This window comes from Balearica regulorum, chromosome 26, assembly GCF_011004875.1.
Source record: "Balearica regulorum gibbericeps isolate bBalReg1 chromosome 26, bBalReg1.pri, whole genome shotgun sequence".
In the NCBI taxonomy this organism is placed as follows: Eukaryota; Metazoa; Chordata; class Aves; order Gruiformes; family Gruidae; genus Balearica; species Balearica regulorum.
Window position 1 is genome coordinate 3410598 of NC_046209.1, and position 16085 is coordinate 3426682.

The window sequence follows — 16085 nt, forward strand, 5'->3', positions numbered from 1 at the left end:
GCAGTAATCCTCTGGAAAAGGCAGCATTGGGCAGTATGCAGTAAGCGATATATCAGGGCACAGGAAATTTTGTTCCATTACATTTAACTTGATCAAGCACTGGTTTTTATGGGATCATGTTGCATTTACTAATTACTCACATAGGATAACCTCCACGGAACTCTATCAGCTTCAACAGAGCAAAGAACTAAGCCTGTCCGGCCCCTGCTTGAAACCCAGCCTGTGCCTCCCAGCAGCACAGGCAATGCGGGCGGAAAGTTGCCGCAAGGCTCCCCTGTGCTCGCAGCCCACTCAGGTGCTGACAGCATCGGACAATCTTTTGCAGCACAAGAATCTGTGTCTCAGGCTGCTAAACAGTGGAGGGAAAGTATAATCTGCACACAGGAAGCAGTAACAATAATTAAAAATACGAATTCCTTTTCTGGGAGTGTGGAGCTTAGAGAAACTATACCAACTGGGAGCTGGGGTGCCTGTGCCAACTAGCTTCCTTTAAGCCTATAATGAAAAATGATAGCAGCTGGAGTCAACAATAACTGGAAAATGCTTCCCCAAACCACTTTTTCTTTTCTTTTCTTTGGGCTCTGCAGGAATCAGGTTTGTAGGCGCTATGCCTAGCCAGCTGTGGAAGAACAGCAAGGCTCCACAGCCCTATCAAAACTCAGATCCCTTGAGAAACAGAGCAGGAAGGACAAACAAGCCAGCAGAGCTGGTGTTAAGAGACTTTGTCTAAGTTGAACGGTGTCCATCACAAGCTCTGCTTCTCAGAAGCTCCCAAAGGTTTCCTCTCTTGCAGCTTCCTGTTTTTAACTGAATGCATGTGGATTTCTACCAGGGTCTGATCCAGGAGTAGTCATGTGCATAAGCAAAAAGGGGTTTACTCTCAGTCCCTTCAGCAGCTGCATGCAGTAGGGAAGAATGTATTTTTTCCTCTTCTGTTCATGAGTCTGTCTGCACCGGCATTAAGGAAATCCCCTAACTGTTCATGCATGTGTATAGCATGAAGGTACACACACGTATGTCTGATTACAACAGCACAGCCAAAAGGCTGCAGGATTACTACAAAGCCCATCCTGCAGTGTTTGTGACAGCTGGGGCGCAGGTTTCCATACTCCACAGCATGCCAAGGTAACAGCTTCTGCGAATGACAGCTCACATTCATCTCCAAGCTGTGGAGCAGCCCCCATCTTTATGCTAAGCCTTAGTTCTGAAAGTGAGAGAAGAGAGACGGAAAGGAGGAGGAGGCCTTGCAAGGAAAGATACAGAAAAGACAAACAGGAGAGTGGGTGAATGCAGAAGCGGGGAGGAAAAAGAGAGGAATAAATGCCAGCATGCTAACTTTGTCATTGTGGAGATTAGTGGATTTGCGCTTGGTCCTTTTAACTTTCCCAGCACTTAAAAATACGGATAAAGAGGAGACAATCTTCACTGTGTGAAAGCTAAGGAAAGATTAAGGATGGAATAACTCCATCTGAGCAAGGAAGGGGAGGGTGTGCTACAGAAACTGCTTCCTTGATGCTCTTCAACAATGCCTTGGCCCAGGCCTGCAGCTAATCACTGCTCCCCCAAATTTCAAGACCTGGGTACCATAGCTGCTCTTGCACAATCAGTTAACAAAGCTACCAAACAAGGTCCTGTTAGGCAAACAGGAGTGACAGCAGCACAACACAGGAGCAAAGCACACAGTAATAATGTGCTGGCGGGATCAGCAAAGTGCGTAATTAGTCAGGCAGTGGGGAGATGTAGCTCCTGTTCTGTCATCTGTCTCTCTAGCTGACACATGTATGATGCTGACACCGGAAGGAAGAGCTGCAAAAAGATGTGTACAAAGAACCTTGGTCCCTAAGGACAGTCACTGAGCTCAGCTCGTCATTCCCCACACACTGCAGCTTTCTTTTGGTGGAGAGTGCCTTAAAAATGCTGTAAGAATCCAGGGGATTTGTCCTCACAAAATCAAGCAGCAGCTGGAGGACAAGCTTCCCTCTTGCCACCGCCTGTAGCTAAATTCAAGGGGTAGAAATTTTGAGTATGATTGCAGGGGCGCTTCTCCCAAACTGCACAGCTCCCAAGGAGTATATGGGAATAAGTGTGAAGAATAAGGCTCCCAGCCCTCTGGGATAATCACAGCTAGACAAGCTCTTGTCATAAAGCGCTCTTCCAATCTCCTGACAGATACATCCCACCACGTACTGCTAACAGAAGGTTAAATGCCATGCCAGGCAAAGCAGCTACACAAAGATTTAAGTGCACCTACACAAATCTGTCAGGCATGACTGGACCATGGGCCCACATGCTCAAAGCCAGTGTCTCGATAACACAGAGCCTGCCAGGTGAGCAGCAGAAGGGATGTTCCCCGCTACAAGGGGAGGTCAAGGGCTTTGCCATGTGCCCTTCATGTTTGGTCTTTATTTGCTGCTGCACATTGGGGATTTGCACTCTGCACTATAAGGGATGTGCTCACTGACTGCTCAAACAAAAGGATTTAAGATGCTTTTGGAGAGAACACTGAAATTGTTGAAGAAAAGGCAACTGGCATTCAGGCAGAGCTATCACTTGGCTTTCTGAGGACCACACACTGCCTGGAGCACCTAAACCCACTGTTAGCCATGTTCACTGCAGAAACTCACCCCTATTCAAAAGCCCATGGCTTGTCCATAGCACCTCCTCTCATGGCTCCATCAACAGCCAAAGTTCCCAAGCTAAACTCCCTTCAGGAGCTCCCAGGCAGTTAGTTATCCACCACACCCTTCCTGCCAGGATCATCTGCATTGCCCTGTGGTTTGAACAGAGACCACCACACATCTTCTCCCCTAAAACGGGTCAGCTTTAGCAAGCAGCCTAGCTTAGTGTTTCACATAGCAATTTTACAGATCTCTGGGGTAATAACAGTAAACATCCAGAGGCATCCACAGCAATAGCATATTGTTCCCTCCCCCACATCAAGTTCAGGGAGCATATTTCAAACAGATGACATGAAGGAGGCATCCATGTAAACATCCTCTACAGCAGGGACAAGTGAAAAAAAGAACCAGAACAAAATGGAGAGGAGGAACTGTTCTCTTGGAGAGTGCATGGAGTGAAGGACCTCTGGGAAGAGGGAAGATACCCCAAGAAGGGCAAAATATTTGTCTTGCACAAGGAAAGAGGTTGGCATTGCTTCCACTGTGTGAAAGCCCATGTAGATGCATAATCATCTTAACCTCAGCCCATTAAGTGGTGCCTCAGTGAAGAAGGTTTTTCTGGGTGTCTGGATGAAAGGTGCCACATTTCTGAGAAAGATGAGGAGTTTCTGGTGCTGCTCCTAAACCTAGGGAAGGAATTTTTATTGGCGGGGAGGGAAGATCATAAAGTTACAGGATAATTCAAGTTGGAAGGAGCCTCAGCACATCATCCAGTCAAAGCTCCTGAAGTGGTCTAGTTTTAGCTTGTTTCTTACATAGCAATTTTATGACTCTCTGAGCTAATAACAGCAAGCAGATCTGACAGGTCAGAACAAACTGAAAAAGGAGGACTTTGTGCCTTGGCCACGCGTTTTGTGACAGCCTTCCCACCTGTGTGAGGGAAGGAAGAAGCTGAAGGGTCCCTTCTCCCCTGTGACACTGACACATGGCAGGTAGGCATGCTCTTTACCTCGGAGGACGGTGAGCTTGGCATGGACGGTGACCTCCCCGTGAGGGTTTTGAGCAACACACTCGTAAATGTTCTCATCCCGGGGAGTCCGGAGGGGTTGGATCCTCAAAACAGCACCTGCACTTTCATCAAATTCAATTGTCTGGGGGATAAAGGGAAAAAGAGAGACACACATAGTAAGCATCCTTGGGTCACAAGTAAAAGGTTCATTATTGCTTCTAAAGGTGGCGTCAGCATATAGACAAGCACGCACACTTGCACACACTTCAGCAGCTGCCCCACAATCCCCTACACTTAATCGACACGGTCAACTTATCTCTCCAGTGCCTCAAGGTGCCAGAGAACTGTCCACGCCAAACCCTGTCCCTGACCACTGACCCACCGAAACTGCTAGATACATCTCAAATGCTCTGAAAGAACGAGCAACGGTGACAGTGTGTGTGGGGTGGGTGCTCAGAGTACAACTGTGATGAAGAAGGGGAAAACAGATCAAGTGAAAACAAAATAAAAATGAACCCCTGCCTTGTTCCTCCATCTGCATGGGCAGCTGACACCACAAAGCTCCTCTCAGCACACAGCTGCCTGGCAGGGCTGAATCCCACAGCAAATTCCACAGGATGACCTCCTAGTCCTCATTTCTCCACTCTCATTTCTATCTAAATGATGCCAATTGCTTGGGTCTGGTTGCCAGCAACTGTAATATTTACTCCAGGCTGTCCCAGGGTTAAAATAACAAGCCAGGGATGGGTAGGAAAGGTGCATTTACAGAGCTGAAGAAGTACCAACTTAGTTGGAGTTTCTTAGGGAAGGAAGAAGGCACTACTATATCCTGGGAAGGGGAAAAAATCAACAAAACAAAAGAAAAAACTCCAATAACGTAAGTAAGCCAAGTTCTCTCTTGCTTTGGAACAAACCCAGCCGTTGACATGGCCAAGAGCTTGCATTTCAGTCCTCCTGCTGTTAAAACTCCTCCCCTTCCAAACCTCCCTTTATTATCGGGTTTGAGAATGGCCAAAGAGCACTAGCTGCTTTGCATCAGTCTCTCTCTCTTTCTGTATACATACACAGACACAAATTTCAAGGACATCTCTTACCTCAAACCTCTGAGAGTTCACTTTCTTCCCTTTCTTGTTCCAGGTGACCCGTGGCTTTGGGTCTCCAGTCGCTTGGCATACAAAGGAGGCCACCCCTCCTGACACACCAATTTGGTCCACAGGTTTTTTAATGAACACAGGGGGACCTTTGAGAAAAAAACAGAAATACCATCATTGGCACAAGGAAAGACAAACTCTAATAAACACTGTTTGTAATTAAAAGTACCATCATCACCGCTATGCTCTAATCATCCCAGATGAATTAAATCTCTTGGCCTTTTAGGAACAAACAGTCCTTATCGCCATGTAAATAGGAAGAAGCTACAGCACAAAATTATTAAGGGCCCGATCCTACAAAGAGATTCCAGTGTGATGATGTTGCAAAGTCTCTTTTACTTCTGAAAAGTGGTACCTCATTGGTACATTTACACAGCAACACGTATGCCATCCTTTGGAACAGGCAAGTTGATAAGATACAGCCCAACAAACAAGAGTCGTGATCATTTCAAAACAATCCAGTTGTCAAGACCAAGAGCACAGCGGCCAAGTCTGCAGTCTGCTCCTGCAGCTCCTCTTCCCCTCATCAGGAGACGTCCGAGAAAAACAAGGAATTCATGCTGCCGAACAAGAAGCCAAAAGCTCCTCAAACTCCTCTCATAATCAGATGCTCAAAGGTGCAGCAATGCCTGAACAAACACACTCAGAGCCTGGGGCTGCATTTTAGCCAGCCTGGACCCAAAGGAACAGCACTTGAGTTCGCAGCACCTCTCCCTCACCCCCAGCCACTGATTTCCATTCATCCATCTCTGACTGCCGTCAGGAGCACCTCTGCAGGGAGGGGAGAGGATGCTGGGATGGGCTTTCCAACCAAGGAGGGTGTCAGGGGCCTTCTCATGAGAGGAAGACGAGGCCAAGAGTGTTCGTGCAGAGCCCATATTACCTCTGTCCTCAGGGAATCCTCTTTCCGTGCTCTAACCTGTTTTGCCTGCACAGTTTCCTCTCATCTAGTTAGTTTAAAATTTATTGAAATATTTAAATCACAAGGCCACAGCTGTGTTCAAATAAAATCACTCAGATCATAAAGCTGCCGTCTGTTATTCTTGAGAAAAGTAGACCACATGACTCTGAAATGTGTATATTTATATGTACATACTCAGAGTCTATAAAATAAGATGTAAACAGCCTACGAAAGAGCTTAGGAAGAGGGCAAATAGTAGCTAGAGAGAAGACTTCAGGGTCTTTTAGGGGTCGAAAGACAAAGGAAGCATTCCCCCTTTCCCAGCCTGGTGTGGCCAGCAGTATATAAATAAAAGCCACTGAGCAAGCTCATGTGATGCAATCAAGCGTTTGTTTCCGTGCTGGAGGTAAATACAATTTGCTGGAGCTGTTTACGTCCCACCGAATGCTGTGTGTACAAAGCATCAGATTTATAAATATCCAAATCTATATTTAGAGGTCAGAGTCTTCTTTGCAATGTTGCAGCTAAAGGTTATCAAGCAAGTCCCACTGGAGGTACCGGCACTGGGCAATCTGCCTTCTACCTGAGAAAGGCAAACCTAAAACTTTGCTTGAGGCTAAAATATAAATGCTCACTCTGCCCACAACCTGACTTCCTTCCTCTCTTCTCCTCAGTTCAATATCTGAAGAGTTTGCAGAAGTCAATTCTGAAGGTACAGCCAAAAATATCCAGGGTTTTTAAGAACACTTTACTGATGCAAGTTCATTTCTTAAAATAAAAGCCTCTAATAACCCTTAATGTCACATATACATTTAAATGGGTGCAAGCAGTATGGTGAGAGCACAGCTGAGGAGAAAAATAAGGTTCTATATCTATCCTGAAGACAGGGATGGTGCTCCAAAAAATAGGGAGTGAACTTGGAGTCATTGCTCAGCATCTCTTTTTGGGGACCTCTGTTGAGTCAGCATGTGATAACAGGGAAGCTGAGCTGCTCTGTGAATGCTGCTTTCCTGAGCTCACTGCAATGCTGAACTGCCTACGATAAACTCACTCTTAGACAGCGAGAGACAAAAGAAAAGGAAACCAAACAAAAATCCCTATCAAACAATCTATTAGATTTTGCTACTCATCTGGAAAATCAAAGCTAAATTGTTGATTTTAAAATTGCCCAGGCCTCTGAGCTCCAGACTTTGAATCTTCCCCTCATCACCAAATCACCCATCGCGCTCTCCACCGATGCACCCCTAGTCACTGCAGCTCTTGTCACTCCAGCCCACACCAATGGCAGAACAACCCCCTCTCCTCTGGGAAGGGGAAAGCCAGCGCTTATCGCAGGCAAGGTGGTGATGATACAAAGCTGAAACAAATTCCTATGTGCTGCGTAGGATTGCCACAGCTCTGCCGTGCCAGGGCCAGCTTGCCGTGAAACATGCAGTTAGAATTCAGTCTTCAGCTCTGCAAATCACTCTGAAGGCCTCCAAAAGCAGGTACAAGGTGCCATGTGAAAGTGGAACGCTATCAGCCCACTCAGAGGGGCTTATGTGCTTCCCCTCATTTGCCAACATTGCAGGACCTCAGTTTTAAATAAATAAATAAAGATCAGACAGAGACATTTTCCAGATGAGATACCTGCAATCTAGAAGATTTTATATCACTTAACCAATCTTCCCACATAGAGAATGGAGAACAAGTCAGTCTTGGAAAGACCGAGTTTGAGCTCTACCTAGGTCCAGTGACCACAAGAGATTTATCTTTTTCCCCCTTCTCTGCTTGCAAAGTAGCGGAACCTGGGGCTTTTTTCAGTATCAAAACAGGAATGGAAAAAACTGGAGCTTAAAAGCATTTTCCTACTACAAGAGGTTTCCTGCGGGCTCTGGGTCTCTGGGGAGATGGTTGGAAAGACAGGATGGCTGTTGTGTACCTGTGAGTGTTCTCTACAGCTTCATGGAAAGCCATCCAGTCAAAATGAACCTTTCACTCCTGCCCACTGCCTCCACACTTCCCAAAAGCAACAGCCAGGGCAAGTGACATGCTGGATAGTTGCCACAGAGAGACATGTATTCCCCATCCATCCCATGCTCTGTAATTGCGTCTGCAAAGACAATCAGCACACACACTCTGCCCTCTGATCTAACCTCTGCCGCCCCTTCCAGACAGCTCCACTCCTGCCCCACGTCCCCCGTTGCTGTCGAGGGCAGCTGATGGGCCCATGCGCTCACCCTCCTGGTCACCCCTATGCAGACATCCTCCAGTTGGCCTCACTTCCCAACACACAGGCCTAGAGAAACATGGGCGGCGATGGCATCTGTTCAGAAGGGATATGACGCACATTTACTGCTGGGATTTTGTGAATTCCAACGCAGACTCAGAAGAAGCTGCGATGTGATAAGGGTTGGGTCTCCTACTCATCCTCAAGACACACACGCTGGAGGAGCACGGTATGACATCAGCCCACGTACAGGGGCTGCACACCAAGATAGCTTTCCTCACAGAAGAGGAAAATGCTGCTGCCTCACCTCACATCTCCTTCCTTCCTTCCTTCTTTCATGTGACACCAAATCATAGAATCACAGACCGGTTTGGGTTGGAAGAGACCTCAAAGCCCATCCAGTTCCACCCCCCTGCCATGGGCAGGGACACCCTCCGCTAGCCCAGGTTGCCCAAAGCCCCATCCAACCTGGCCTGGAACAGTTCCAGGGATGGGGCCTCCACAGCTTCTCTGGGCAACCTGTGCCAGTACCTTGCCACGCTCATAGAGAATAATTTTTTCCTTGTATCTAATCTAAATCTACCCTCTCTTAGTGTAAAGCCATTCCCCCTTGTCCTGTCACTACTTGCTCGTGTAAACACTCCCCCTCTAAAGCAGAAAAAGTCCTTCAAATGCAGTCATGTAAAAACAAACAAACAACATCTCCCTGCTAATGATACACAGATGACAAAACAGTTTGAGAAGCTTTACAGCAAGGAAGTTTGAAAGATGTAGGAGTTGGGAAAAAGAGGGGACATCTCGCCCTTTAAACTCAAATGTCCCTCAGGAACTGCTGCCATGTTGAATAGCGGGTGATGGACAAGGAGCGAGGGAGACAGGCTAGCCACCATATGCCTGTCTGAAACATCAAAAGCCAAAGCCAGAGAAAGGGATGGAGAACCCAGAGGTGGTTTGAGGGGTAGGAGAGTGGCAGGAGCACCAACGGGCTTAATATATCTGAGCTGACAGCTGAAGGGGAGAGGGGGGAGAAAAAGAAAAATCACAGTTATAAACTGACCCCATGGATCCTCTTCCTTGGCTCCTGGTCTCCAGACCGAGATAGCTGCCCCTCTGCCAGCACTGCAGGTGGGTTTATGGAGGAATGAGGTTAACGATGCATTTAGCCTCGTACAACACATCACAGGGTACGAACAGCTTTCTCTGCACTACCTCACTAGGCTCCAGCCACAAAATGGGAGAGATGGCCTGAAAAGCTGAGGGGAAAACTCGCCCCAGCTCAGCTAAGGCAGTCAAATGAAGCCCTGGCGGTGCAGAGGGCTGTGTAAAACCAGTATGGCAGCTGCCAGCCCACCTCCCAGCTCTCCAGGCAATTTCAGGGAAGCCTGAACAGGGGGAAGGAGAGAGGCGGGTCACGGTGGGGAAATATTCACTTCCCTGGGCCTTTCTGAGACAAAATTGATTCTCGAAGCATTTTGTTCCAGCCTGCCAGATCAATACCCTGACATCCTCCCAGCCACCCTCAGCCAAGACACTCTGGAGCTGGCTCAGGAATACGGGATGGTGCTGGCTCAGGAACACAGGACAATTTGGGAAATGTACGGGGTTGGCCAACAAGAGCAGACTGAAGATAGGCCCCTGCCCCTCCAGCCGGGCTGCACGAGCACACGCATACGGCCAGAACCTGCCCTACACTATGAAGCCCTTGAGCTAAAACCCTCGGTCCCGACAGGCAGGGGACCAGCCGGTGGCACACAGCCCTCCACCTCTCCACCATGGGGAAAGAGAAGACCCTACACCCTTTGCTGCCAAAATGGCTGGGAGACACAACTACAACCTAAATTGTTCCTCCCTCCGGAGCTACAGCCCACCAGCTGCAGGGCAGGTCCGAAGGAGAAAGCTGCTCCCACAGAGTGAGAGACAACACATCCACCATGTCCCCTTCCACCCCACTATACCCACAGGGGACGTGCCACTGCCCTAGTAATGGGCCCATCTTCCCACAGGCCCGAATCATGGCCCCTCAGCCCCAAGGAAGAGGCCCGAGGATGGTCCCTGACCACAATACTGTATTATTTGCCCCAGTTTTGGGAGGGAACAGGCAGTGTGTGTGTAAGCTGTCCCTCTGCCCCGCAGGCTCTCCCTGAGAGGGCTGTAGAGAGACGCCTCCACATCTCTCCTTCCTCCTGACCTCCAGCTCTCTCCCCTCATCTCCAGCCCCACAGCGGGGACCTGGTGCTGAGTTTAGATGGTAAAATTTACCTCTGTGCTTAACATCCCCCCCCCCGCAGCCCTCTCCCGCCACCCTCTCCCGCCACCCCCAGGAAAGCACCTCAACAATGGACCACAAATAAAGACAAACCACTTATTCTTTCATCTGGCCCCAGCATAGAGAGCAGCATGAGCCTGGCTGAAAGGGCCCCTCGCCCACAGCGACAGCAATCCATGGAGACAAAAGAAAGCCAGCTACAAGATGTGTATTTTAAAAGGTTTTGCTTCCATTTTTGGTGCCCCCGGTCCCTGCCGTCAGCGCTCTGGTGGAGGCCCACACACCAGTCCCGGTGACCCGAAGTGCCGGGTTTTACCTCCTCCTTCGCTGGTGAATAAACACTCATTATCCCCACCCTGAGGAAGGGAGGGGGCTCTCCACTGTACCAGAGACCTGCCGAAGAAACTAAAGCAAAAGCAAGAGCACAGCAGGCAGGCCATTTTCCTGCCATTTGGTCAGCTTATTGCAGCCATCCTAAACGCATAGGGCAGTCGTCCTTTTGCCCACCATTCCCGGCTGACCTTCAACAAATGGCCCCGTGGTGCTGAGTCCGACATTTCCCTGCAGAGCTGCCCACCATGACGGCATGCCCACGCTACAAGAGAGACTCAGGGCATGTTAGCCAATGACCACCTTTATTCTAGCTCAAAAATACTGAACAGATCAAAATTCACCCTTTTTTGTGCATATATGCACCTCTACCTTTCAAGAACAAAGGTAAAAGATGACACCATTAAGCCATTCGTGGTCAATATTGTTTTGCTATTAGTGTTAGCGCACCCCAACCTGCTCTTCCAGGCTCCAGATGATTCCCATAATCGGGATGCAGATCTCCGGCTCTGACACAAATTCGGCTGACCTTGGGCACTCACCCTTCCCTGCACCTCAGCCTGCCGCACGTAGCACGGAGGTGACAATCCTCATTTCTCACACCTGCCTGCCTGCCTGCCTTGGTCTAGACACTACAAGCAATTTGGAGCAAAGGATGGTCTCAGAACAGATCTGTTCAGCACTCAACACCCTAGGTGGTATTGCACACAACTACAGCCTCTAAATGCTGTCATACAAACAAAAGAAAATAACCATGAAAAATCACTAGAGACAGAACTCAGAGACCTTCTTCCACATGTACTTCTTGGTGGGAGAAGAAGATAAAAAGCGGAAGCCAGAAAAAAGCTTTGCAATCTCCTAACAACCAGGTCGTATTAGCTTGAATGGCAACATCCCTCTTCACTATTTCTCACCCCTCACTAACCTCAAGAGCAGCCAGGAAGGAATCCGACGGTGTTCTCACTGCCATGCGGAGGGTTAAACTCCCTTCTTCTCCTCTTCTTCCTCCTCCCCCTTCCCTTCGGTTTTTGGGCTAAAACTTTCTGCTGATCGAGTGAAACTCCATCTCCATTTTCCACAACTGCTGACAAGGTCACAATCGGAGAAGGAGCACAAGGTACTCCCCCAACTACAGCCCTGGCCAGTAGTGCTTTCATCTCCCCTCCTAAAAACCTCTCCAGGAATGTGAGATCTGGGTCTGGCCGTGCACCGAGCATTTGTTTGCCGGTTTAGGAAACATGCTTTACAGACGTGTGCTGCTGCGGACTGCTTGCATGCAGCAGATGCATGCCCTGCATTTGAGGGATTGGGACGGGAGTGCTGAGCAGTTGGGGACAGACTCGGAGGCATGGCCAGAGGAGCAGAGGGTAGAAAGGATAGGAAAATCAGCGGAGATAGGAGAGAAGAGATCAGAGGGAAAATGCAAGAGAACTGGAGCAAGATGGAGAGGAGGGAGGTGTTCAGAGCCAGAGCAAGGAAGTGAAGATTAGATAGAGGAGACAAATCACGGAGCAGATGAAAATAGGAGAGAGCAGCCAAATTTGAGACAGATGGAGAGTGGGGAGCAAGAATGTGATGTTTGGAATGGGTACGTATTTCAAAGCAGCGGCATTAGGGAGCGGGGGAGCTTGCAAGAAGGGTAGAGGCAAGAAAGATGGCTCCATAATTTACATTTTTCTTCATGAGAGGACTGAGAGCTACAAACCGGGAGCAGGACTGATGCAGGCAGTGGGGAGAGTCTCTATGGAGACACTCAACAAGATCGAAAACACCCTTTGGAGAGGTCCTGCAGAGACTCTGGTCCCCTTGAAACCCAAGGTTTTACTGACAGATTTTGCACTTTTTTTCTGAGAGCTGTTTCTCAGTGGCTCACAAATAAAATTAAAATGAGGGTTTTCTGACAGAACAAACAAACAGGGAGTGAATTATATTCCATTTCCCCGTCAATACCTTCTCCCCAACCCAGTCGTCTTATCATCATAAAAAGTCCATTAAGCAGTAATTGGGGAGGCAGCAGAACACAGGGCTGGTCCATGAAACAGAAGCATGCTCGCTCCCCAACTGGCCTTTTCTGGGAAGGCAGACAGGATAATTATAGGCTTCAGACTGAGACTTCCTCTTACTGTCAGCAGATCTTGGCTCCCTTCAGGGAGATGGGACTGGCAAGGTTGGGGAAAGGAGGGTAAAAAAAGATCGAGGACATTTTTTTAGAAGTGAAATACTTCCACCTTGCTATTCCCCTGCTGCTGATCCACCAAAGCCCTTACCTGGCTTGAAAGGCTGGGCTATACACAGAAGGATGCAGGTTTTTCCCCTGTTGGACACGAGGGAATGTCACTTGAAAGATTACCCCCTCTCCTTTCTTGCAAGGCCCCAGAGAAGGAAGGACAGCAGTGAAGGATGCAACCCAGCATGGGATTTTACACAAGCAGAAAATGGGTGAGAAAGATCAAGAACTCATTTCATACACCTTTGCTACACTGGCTGTCCAACAACCCCGACACTGGCTCCTTTCTGATGCCTGCCTGTGCTGCCAGCTCCCACCTTTCCCCTCAGCCAGGATGAGGCAGCAGACCCTTCAGAGCTAGCATCATGCCAAGCTGTTCTTGCCACAAGATTTGTAATTTTGGGGATCTGTTGCACCCATACAGCCTTCAGGCTCCTATTTGCAATGCACTCAGATACAGACACAGACCCTTTGGAAAAGGAGGTACGAGCCTGCAGCAGTGGAGGCAGGATGAGACTCCGGCTACCAAAGATCTATTCCTAGTTCTGACACCCAAGGTGAGAAAAACCACGTTATCCTGCCTGCTGGAAGGGAAACATAATCCTTCCTTCTGGTCTATTTTAACTGCTAGTTTTCAGGGATGGGACTGTGCCTTATCGCATGGGAACAGCAGCTCGTATGAAGTCATCCAGTTTCGGCAGGACTTCTCCAGGCTACTGTTGTACATCTGTATGTATGGAAAGGATCCACCTTTCTCCATAGCACAAAGGATATCTGTCACTGCCACAGATCAGTCCCAGCCCTAGTGACTGCCACCCTGATACAGCCAAGGAAAACATTCTTCCAACTAGGATTTATTCAGATGTATAGGGCACATTGTAACGATACACATACAGAGGATGCAAACTGTTCTACAGGACAGAGAGCTGTCCCTGTTGTACAGGCAGTGGGATGGTATTCTGGACCTTCTTCCATCCCTCCGTAACACGGGAAACCCGGTATCTGGTGCCTCACGCCATGTGGTGTGGATACACCAGAAACTACCCATCCTGGGAGAGCTGTGGCATGGTGGAAGCCCAGAGCACCATGTGGGCTTCAGTTTAATGAATGAGAAATAGAGGATTAACATTGGGGGTGATCCCTCCTCTCTCTATTTTGGCAGTAAAGGTCAGCAAATTTGTCAGGCAGCGGATGCCCACCATCAGAGCGGGACTCTGCACATAATGCAAGGAAGGATGGAAAAGAGGCAGCATTTAGCAGCGTATGGAGTATGCACATGAAGGAATGTGATCTCGAAGATACAAGACTGAGTTTGGTCTTCAATGCATTCTGTGGCCTCACTCCACAAATATCCTCGCCCCTGCTTCAGTTTCCCCATCTCCCTTCTCTAATCAATTCAGATGGAGAGCACTTCAGGTGTACAAATTGCTTCTCTCTCTGCTTACTGCCTGCACCCCCACAGGGTGGTTCCACTCTCCCTCCCCAAAACAAATCCAACCAAAGGGCGAAGGAGCAAATAGGTAATAATGCAGATGGACCACTGGCCAGGATTTGCATTCACCTTCTGGGACTACAACACAATGCCAAGAAGAAAGTTGCTCCTTCTGATCAGCGAGAGCTGAAGCAGACAAGCAATGCTGTAGTGTAAGATGGCAGCCCTGGGATGAGCAAGCACAGGAGCACATGCAGCCTCAACAACGTGGCCAGCCAGGATCCTTGGGGTACACAAGTGCTTTCAATCAACTGTAACATCATCTCATTCCATATTTGTCCACAAGCCCTATAACAAGGCATAATAACCCAGAGCAGAGCAAGAGAAAGAAACCCAAGGAGCTATCCTGGCAACTTAATGAGGGCCCCTTGTCCATCAATGTCATGACAGCAATCCCAGGCTGCTGGCAATCAGAAGCTTAAGGCAGGGAGCTCTCCGTCCCCTTGCCATGTTGCTAGGACAGCTTCTACTCCAGCCGTGTCATTGATATTGGCATCCTGGAGAAGCTCGATTCACCCCCTACCTAGAAAAGACACAGCTAGAAAGGACTGGGCTCTTTACTCAACTTCCGCTGCTCTGTTTGAGTCACTAAAGAATCAGAGTCTATGGGGGATAGCAGAACATGAAAAATCACCTCCTATGGGACAAGTCTAAAAGAAGAAAAAGCTTAATGAGCAAGGATCCCAACTCCCAGGGGGCCATGCCATCTTAATATAGCCGAGCAGAGGTCCTGAGCCACTGAAAAGTGACAGCAGAGTCAGCAGCAATGGGGAAAAACAAACTGCTACGAGCTTCTGCATCTCATGGTCTTTCAGGGAAAGTACAGTGCTGGAAGCCCCAAGGATGTGATCAGGGAGATCAGTTCTGATCCTTGGTTTAGTGATCTGACAAAATGTAAACACATAGCTTTGCCTTGCATCGCCAGCTTAGAAGGGGCTGCAGCACTACAGGAGATGAATGATCCCAGTCAAGACTTGCTAGTTAATACACACATGTAGGGATCATTTGGGGATGAAAGGCACACCAGATAAATAAAATACCGTCTGATAAAACTCTGCTCTTTTACTCCTGTAAATAAAAGCTGTATTACTTCCACATATTAGCTGTTGTCTGCTTCCTTCTTTCAGGCAAGAGAGGAAGTCTCCTGGTCTACAGGAAAAGGGCAAGGTACACTTCCTAGAGCACAGAACTTTGGGTATTCTCAAAAGCTTGTTATATCATTCCTATCTGACCTCTGGTAAGAGACTTCAGCCCACATTTTCCATGGAACAAAAGGAGACTCTGGGTATACAAGCTTGAAACGCCTTACTCTGGGTCTTAACAGTATATTATGAGCTTGTACTGCTTATCAGTATTGGAACTGGGATGTCACGGGAGCTAAAGATGGGATCTTGAAAGCAAGAAACCAAAACCCAAAAAAGCCATGACTAATGGATGAACACAACCTTTAACAATCATGAACTTCGACTCCTATCACATGAGTCATTACAATTTCTGTCTCTGAACCACAATACTCATCATTCAGATTTGTAGTGGGCACATCAACACAAAAGAAGAAGAAAAAAAAAAGAAAACTCCAACAACGGTGCTGAGAACTGGCAGCAATGGGAACCTAACAAATTCAGCTTTGGGATAACTAGAGATTCAGCGAGCCAGAAAAATAGACCAACACATGAGCGAGAGAGAATCGAAACATGGAAAAGCAGTAGCAAGGACCCCTTAAATTCTTCTATCACAGACTTGAGGTGATTGAGGAAGGTGAGCTTTTTTTGGTTTTGTTGGTTTTTGGGTTTTTTTGTAGGACAGGTTTCTGTTTGTGTTTGACACCAGCCAAGAAACGCAAGGGCTGTCTTCTTATCAGGAGGCCGTAATGCAGCACCAG

General features: G+C 48.1%; 1 protein-coding gene across 10 annotated transcripts in view; it reads right to left on the reverse strand.

Annotated features, from left to right (window-relative positions):
- The window catches only part of PTPRS (protein tyrosine phosphatase receptor type S), a 162778-nt gene that overhangs the window by 75831 nt on the left and 70862 nt on the right, over positions 1-16085 (reverse strand). For all 10 annotated transcript variants that reach the window (XM_075776772.1, XM_075776768.1, XM_075776765.1 and 7 more), the window contains exons 3-4: positions 4722-4867; positions 3628-3769 (exon numbers count right to left, since the gene is read on the reverse strand). In XM_075776772.1, the coding sequence (XP_075632887.1) occupies positions 3628-3769; positions 4722-4867 (288 nt within the window). The remainder of the gene's footprint in view (positions 1-3627; positions 3770-4721; positions 4868-16085) is intronic.